Source organism: Neolamprologus multifasciatus, chromosome 3, assembly GCF_963576455.1.
Source record: "Neolamprologus multifasciatus chromosome 3, fNeoMul1.2, whole genome shotgun sequence".
In the NCBI taxonomy this organism is placed as follows: domain Eukaryota; kingdom Metazoa; phylum Chordata; class Actinopteri; order Cichliformes; family Cichlidae; genus Neolamprologus; species Neolamprologus multifasciatus.
The window spans coordinates 22,026,205-22,033,540 of record NC_140441.1 but is presented as its reverse complement, the minus strand read 5'-3'; the positions used below and the strand labels follow the sequence as shown (position 1 = coordinate 22,033,540).

General features: G+C 40.0%; 1 protein-coding gene across 1 annotated transcript; it reads left to right on the top strand.

Moving 5' to 3' along the window:
• Positions 1–1,773: 1,773 nt before the first annotated feature.
• On the top strand, positions 1,774–6,210 carry cldn15a (claudin 15a). The gene is made up of 5 exons (XM_085155522.1): positions 1,774–3,468; positions 3,720–3,884; positions 4,158–4,239; positions 4,319–4,426; positions 5,452–6,210. The coding sequence occupies exons 1-5, from the start codon at positions 3,252–3,254 to the stop codon at positions 5,543–5,545; spliced, it is 666 nt and encodes a 221-aa protein (XP_085011648.1). The 5' UTR covers positions 1,774–3,251; the 3' UTR covers positions 5,546–6,210.
• Positions 6,211–7,336: the final 1,126 nt, after the last annotated feature.

Sequence of the window (7,336 nt, the reverse complement as noted above, 5' to 3'; positions counted from 1 at the left end):
TTTTCTGCTGTGTTTTACTTGCATCTATTTGAAAGACTGAGTGTAAACACAAAAAAATATTTTATTTTATGTGCTGGAATGTGCAGAAAATAGGTTTAAATGTTAAACTAATTTCTTCAAGTCAGAGAATGTTGCATATAATTAAATTTTTACTTGATGCATAAAGTTAAAAGATTAAAACTGATAAAACAAGTTAAAAAAAAGAGACTTTTCCATTTGATTACATTTTGTATGATGGATTATGCAGAAAAAGGAGAATTGGGCTGAAAGATCTATCGCTTTATCACCTATTCAGGTTGTAAATCGTGTTTTTAAAAAGTAACTAAGTAAATAATTACTTTTGAAAAAGTAATCAGTAAAGTAACGGGATTACTTTTGGGGGGAAGTAATCAGTAATTAGTTACTGATTACTTTTTTCAAGTAACTTGACCAACACTGTCGAGCATTGAAGCAGATGGGCTGCAGCAGCAGAGGACCTCAATGGGTTACACTCATGTCAGCTAACATGATGTTGAGGCTACGCATGGACAACAAAACTTGACAACAGATGATTGTACTGATGAGTCTCAATTTGCTTCAACTTCTACAGTGGTAGGGATTAGGAGTACACAAGATGAAAGCATTGATCCATCCTGCTTTGTATCACTGGTTGTCCTGCTGCTGGTGATGTAATGGTGTGTGATATTTTCTTGGCATGCTTTAGGCCATTTAGACACCTGAGCTTCATTTGTATGGAACAGGCTACCTGATTATTGTTGCTGACAACAATAGCGTGTCATGTCACATAGCTCAAATCATCTCAAGTTAAACATGACAATGAGTTCACTTTACTGAAATGGCCTCCACAGCCACCCCATCTCAAACTAATAGAGCACCTTTGGGATGGAAGAGAAGATTCACATCATGCGTGATGTCATGTCAGTATGAAGCAAAATCTCTTAGGAATGCTTCCTGCGCCTTGTTCAATCCGTACTATAATGAATTAAGGTCGATCTCACTCTTAAAAGGCAAAAAGATGTCCGACCTTGTACCACACGGTATAACTATGAAGTGAGTGAGTCAGTGAGTGCAAATCACTTCAAAAATGAAGATTCAGGATTATTTTAAATTAAGTTATTAAATGACAAAACTTTATAGACCTGCAGAGAACTAAAAGAAAGGATGATTTATCATGATCAATTATTATTGTTATTATTGTTATCATTATTATTATTATTAGGACAGGATGATGATTACGGTTTTCGCATTCGTCGCATTTCGTCGCATTTCGCATTCTTTGAGGTAAAAATACAGACTGGGCCTGTTCAGCAGGTTGTTTTACATTGCATAACACGTCGTCATGTGTTACCACTGTTAATTACATACCCCGTGGTGACGTTTGGCCGCAGTGTGCAGGCTGCCGGGCCCATGCAGGGACATGGTGGGAGCGTCACTGTTAAAATAGCTTGTCCAATGAGAGCAGCCCACGCGGACGAACGCGGATGTGCACCTCGCGGACCAACCACGGAAAGTAAGAGCAGATAGGGCGGGGACGGCTCTGGCAGAGGGGCAAGGTTTCGTTTACAAAGTGTAAGGACGGTCAGCTGTTCGGCTTCAGCAACAGACTAGTCGTTTTAACTTTAAAACGAGTCTAGAAAATAATTAATTCAGGCGGGGTAGTGAATTCAAGCTGCTAGTTCTTTTGTGAGGAGAGGAACCTTTCAGAGTCACGGCGTCATTAAGAGTAGCAGATGACCATTGGACCCTGAAAGTGAACCGATAAACACCTGTTCAGTTTCAGGTAGTGATGGTGAGATGAAGCCTCATGATGAACTGAAGCTTTCCACCCAATTGGTCGACTCATGGTTCGAAGCATTGTGATGATTCATTTGCTCTACTGCGCCATCAAGTGGACAATTCAAGTGAAGGCTCTGTGATTATAATGACGTGTAAACCTCTAAACTGAATAAATAAATTGTTTTCTTGGTTATTTATCCTGAATATTGTCTCAGTATGTGTGATACAAAAGAGAAAGTGGAAACTATCAGGACAGAGTTTTGGTATGATTGTGTAACTGTTAGCCTCAGACAGTCAGTCAATAGTATAATTCAGATCATAGATCAGTACATTTGCATATTTTTATAACTATAAAAAGAAAGCTGACACTTTCGAGACTTTATCTAATGTGTAAGCATCACAGCAGATGTCTTAGATTAGAATCAGTGAGCTGTCGGCTTTCAGCCCCGACCGTGTCCGTGCTGTCTGGTGAGAAAGGCGACATTTCACTGATTCTGACTCGTCAGCGCTTCGTGTTTTTGCACGTCTGCACGTCTTTGTGCAGAATTGGTGTACCTGCTCTCATTTACTGTTTTAGCTGTTTGGTGGTGGTTGAAATGTAGTAATATTTATATTAAAAATCGATTCAGGATTTTAATGAATCGATATCACGTTATCCAAGCTAGAATCGATTTTAATCGATAATCAAAACCCGCTAGTACCTGTGTAATCATGCTTATGTGCATCTGGATAGTGACACAAACTAGTATTTGGCGCTTCACTTTTTAATAAACTAAAAGACAGAAATCAGATTATAGGATCTGTAGTGTTGTTTATTTATATTATGGTGCTTATCATTTGTGATATTTATTACTGTGTGCATACTTTATTAGGAGAAATAAAATAAAATAAAAAATCTCTTCCTTCCTGGTTCCATCGAAGAAGAAATGCTCAAGTAACTATGTAACACGTACGTAATCCAATTCCATAACACAGTGTGATGGGAAATCAGCTGTTTTTCTGTCCATTTTATTTCGAATCTGGCGCGAACCGGTGAACCAGTCCCTGAATCAGTCACGTGGTACGGACTGCCCGCGAGGCCTCGAACGTCACTACATACGTAATCAAAGCAAGCCTCGATACGCGCTTCACAGACACGCCCCCGAGATTACCCGACACACGATTCGACGCTTCGACACACAGGACACATCACTAGTTTCAGGGGTGTAAAATGCAACAAAAAAAAAAGAGGATAGAGTACATGTGTGTGCGTGTAAGAGAGAGAGAGAGTGTAGGGGGAGGAGAGACTGCAAGTGAGTCATATAACTGATTATACTTATCTGTTGAACTGGACACATCTCTCAGTGGCGGAGCGGACACACATCACACACACACATTCACCCAAATCCGATGTTTTTATCGTCATAAAAAAATAACTTTTATTAAATTCAAAAACTTCGGTCTCTCGTCACTGACAGTTGGGCCGAGGAGAAGTCATGGATCCAATCGTGGAAGTGGTAGGTTTGATTTTGGGGTTCATCGGATGGATAATGGTGGGGATTGCGCTTCCAAACCGTTACTGGAGGACCTCCACTGTTGACGGAAATGTCATCACCACCTCTACAATCTATGAAAACCTGTGGATGTCCTGCGCGACAGATTCAACCGGGGTCAGTAACTGCAGGGACTTCCCTTCCCTGCTCGCTTTGAGTGGTATGCTGACAAAAAATTTGACTTCTTAATAATATCATGAGGTTTGGGAAAGTTGGATTCCATCAAATGTTTATGTTGCTTTGTCTGGAGGAGGGTTTCTGTCATAAGAAATGTATTAAAAGGATAACTTGAAGAGCTTAGATGTCCTATCTTTTGTTGTGTGTGGGTACACATTACACATTAAATCATCAATCCATCTTTGAAAAATCTGCTAGAATTAGTGGTTTTGTGTATCTATGCACTGTTTCCAGGTTACATCCAAGCGTCTCGTGCCTTGATGATTGCCTCGATAGTGTTTGGCACATTTGGACTGCTGGGCTCGCTGATCGGGATACAGTGCTCCAAAGCGGGAGGAGAAAACTATGTTCTCAAAGGGAGGATCGCAGGCACTGCTGGAGTACTTTTTATGCTTCAAGGTAACAAAAACATAGAAAATACAGTCTGTTCTTCCTGGCTATTCAGATAACAATATTGACCTCCTATTACACTACCCCTTAAAGAAGATAAAGAAACCTCCCCAGCATGCTGATGAATCGTGATAATGCCCTACCGCCCTTTTAGATCAGTCCTACCTATTTTTGTTCTTGTTTACTTCAATACTTTGGATCAGAGTTCAACTCTGACCCGTCACTGTTTTATTGCTCACTAAAGACTCCCTGTTGTTGTTGTCTGTTTTTTTCTATCAAAAGGTTTGTGCACTATGGTTGCAGTGTCCTGGTATGCTTTCAATATCACTCAGAATTTCTTTGACCCCTACTACCCTGGCACAAAGTAAGTTGCTGTTAGTGGTGTGAGATAAACAGGCCCAAAGTGCAGTGCTGGCAGCCTATAATTTTGCTGTGTGTCACAGGTATGAGATAGGAGAAGGGCTTTACATCGGCTGGTGCTCTGCTGTGCTCGCCATCGCTGGAGGAGCCGTTCTCACCTGCTCATGCAAATTGGGCACAGAGGAAAAATAGTGAGTTTGATCTCTTTTTGATGTACAGAGCTGGAGGAAATTCTCAGAGTCTACAGGTGCAATCTGGCCTGGCCATGAAACATGTTCTGGTTTAATTAAAGAAAACACGAATGTGCCGAATGTTCTGCTATTAATGTGATACAAAGGGAGACGGATCCCGTGGCCCTCTAGCGACTCACTGTGGCAACATGAGCTTATCTCAAAGTGTCGATAGTTCCCACCCATCCAGGTGTCTTTGTCTCGACTGTGCTAAGTGGCAGGTTTAAGGGGCTTATAGTACGTAGGTTTATAGTTTATTTGGTAATTACCTGTCTCAATGGTAAACATAGGCAAAAGAACAAATAAAAATTGTATGAAAATTTTTTGACCAACCTTCATTACAGGGACATCATAAAACACGGCATAGAAAAGATTTTAAATTTGTCTGTGGAGAGATCTCTGTTTGGAGATGGAAGCTCCTGAGCAGGTCTCAGACTGCTCAAAGTGAATAACGGAGACGTAGCAATCAATGATTTGAAAAAGAATTGAAATCTTTGGCAGAAACAGAAACAAAAACTTGGAGAAAAAACCCCCACACACATCTTTATTAAAACCTTATTTTATTAGAAAGTCAGTAAAATTGTAAACTTTTTAAATCAGATTAGTGATTTAGATTTCTATCCAGGTAAGCATTAGAATTAAAGTAGATCTAAACTGTGCTTTAAAAAGAAACCATGCAAACACGTTACCAAGATGGCTGCCTAGTGGCAAGTGCTCATGTCCCTGATTGGAAACTTGGCTCCCCCCAGTGGTCAAAAAAAGTAGTAACTAGATTATTCACAAGAATTTTACTCACTTTACACTGACCATAGCCTGTTTATATTCACTTCTGATAGGTGCACTGCCACTATAAGGATAACTTATTCTAACACTATTCTAACACTTTTAATTTCCTTGCTGAGACTCTGAGTATATGATGTGCAGCAAGCATGCTTGGGGTGATTTGTATTTCCACCATCTGATCCTGACGTTTTCTTTCTCTGCAGCCCTCTACCTCATGCAAGGGGAACTGTGTATTCTGGACCAGCACCAACCAGAAGCCTGGCCGCCAGTACTTACGGGAGAAACGCTTACGTCTAAGCAGGATTTGGAAACTCAGCTTTGTGGACTTATTCATCCCTTCACTTTTGGCTGGTCTAACTAACATAGTGATGGTGAGATGAAGCCTCATGATGAACTGAAGCTTTCCACCCAATTGGTCGACTCATGGTTCGAAGCATTGTGATGATTCATTTGCTCTACTGCGCCATCAAGTGGACAATTCAAGTGAAGGCTCTGTGATTATAATGACGTGTAAACCTCTAAACTGAATAAATAAATTGTTTTCTTGGTTATTTATCCTGAATATTGTCTCAGTATGTGTGATACAAAAGAGAAAGTGGAAACTATCAGGACAGAGTTTTGGTATGATTGTGTAACTGTTAGCCTCAGACAGTCAGTCAATAGTATAATTCAGATCATAGATCAGTACATTTGCATATTTTTATAACTATAAAAAGAAAGCTGACACTTTCGAGACTTTATCTAATGTGTAAGCATCACAGCAGATGTCTTAGATTAGAATCAGTGAGCTGTCGGCTTTCAGCCCCGACCGTGTCCGTGCTGTCTGGTGAGAAAGGCGACATTTCACTGATTCTGACTCGTCAGCGCTTTGTGTTTTTGCACGTCTGCACGTCTTTGTGCAGAATTGGTGTACCTGCTCTCATTTACTGTTTTAGCTGTTTGGTGGTGGTTGAAATGTAGTAATATTTATATTAAAAATCGATTCAGGATTTAAATGAATCGATATCACGTTATCCAAGCTAGAATCGATTTTAATCGATAATCAAAACCCGCTAGTACCTGTGTAATCATGCTTATGTGCATCTGGATAGTGACACAAACTAGTATTTGGCGCTTCACTTTTTAATAAACTAAAAGACAGAAATCAGATTATAGGATCTGTAGTGTTGTTTATTTATATTATGGTGCTTATCATTTGTGATATTTATTACTGTGTGCATACTTTATTTGGAGAAATAAAATAAAATAAAAAATCTCTTCCTTCCTGGTTCCATCGAAGAAGAAATGCTCAAGTAACTATGTAACACGTACGTAATCCAATTCCATAACACAGTGTGATGGGAAATCAGCTGTTTTTCTGTCCATTTTATTTCGAATCTGGCGCGAACCGGTGAACCAGTCCCTGAATCAGTCACGTGGTACGGACTGCCCGCGAGGCCTCGAACGTCACTACATACGTAATCAAAGCAAGCCTCGATACGCGCTTCACAGACACGCCCCCGAGATTACCCGACACACGATTCGACGCTTCGACACACAGGACACATCACTAAACTAACACATTGTGCCATTTCATCACTGTGGAAACACTTGCAGTTCATCAGATGCTCACTGTTGGGAGTATTTCAGCATCGCTGTATATGTTATATACAAATAACCGCGGTTTCAAAATGTATGTTCTGTAGAAATAACATGGATAAAATGATTGCAAAAAGCTTGACAAAACATCAGCGTCACTGCACAAACTCACTGTGCGCTTTCAATGATTAATATTTATATTTCTCTGATATTGTCACTTATTTTCCAATGAATTCAATCACATTTGTAAGGGGAAGGTCAAAAGTGTGATGGATATGTCGTTTTGTACAGTTTTGTAGGCGACACCTGCAAGAGGCGCTGGAGGGCAGGTTGTCTTTGTTTTGATTGTATTTTGCCTGTTTGTTTGTTTTTGGGTTTTTGTTGTTGTTGTTTGTTTTTTGGGGGGGGGGGGGGTAAGCAAATGTACAAATTTAAATGTTTTACATTGAACATTCCAGTTTTACCTACCACAGACAAAAACAGTGGTGGCTGTATTCTTCCTTTTTTTTT

Excerpts from the sequence above, each read along its gene's own strand:
- cldn15a (XM_085155522.1), top strand. The coding sequence starts at position 3,252 with ATGGATCCAATCGTGGAAGTGGTAGGTTTGATTTTGGGGTTCATCGGA. Across the intron at positions 3,469-3,719 it reads TTCCCTGCTCGCTTTGAGTG|GTTACATCCAAGCGTCTCGT; the intron begins GTATGCTGACAA and ends CACTGTTTCCAG. Across the intron at positions 4,240-4,318 it reads CCCTACTACCCTGGCACAAA|GTATGAGATAGGAGAAGGGC; the intron begins GTAAGTTGCTGT and ends TGTGTGTCACAG.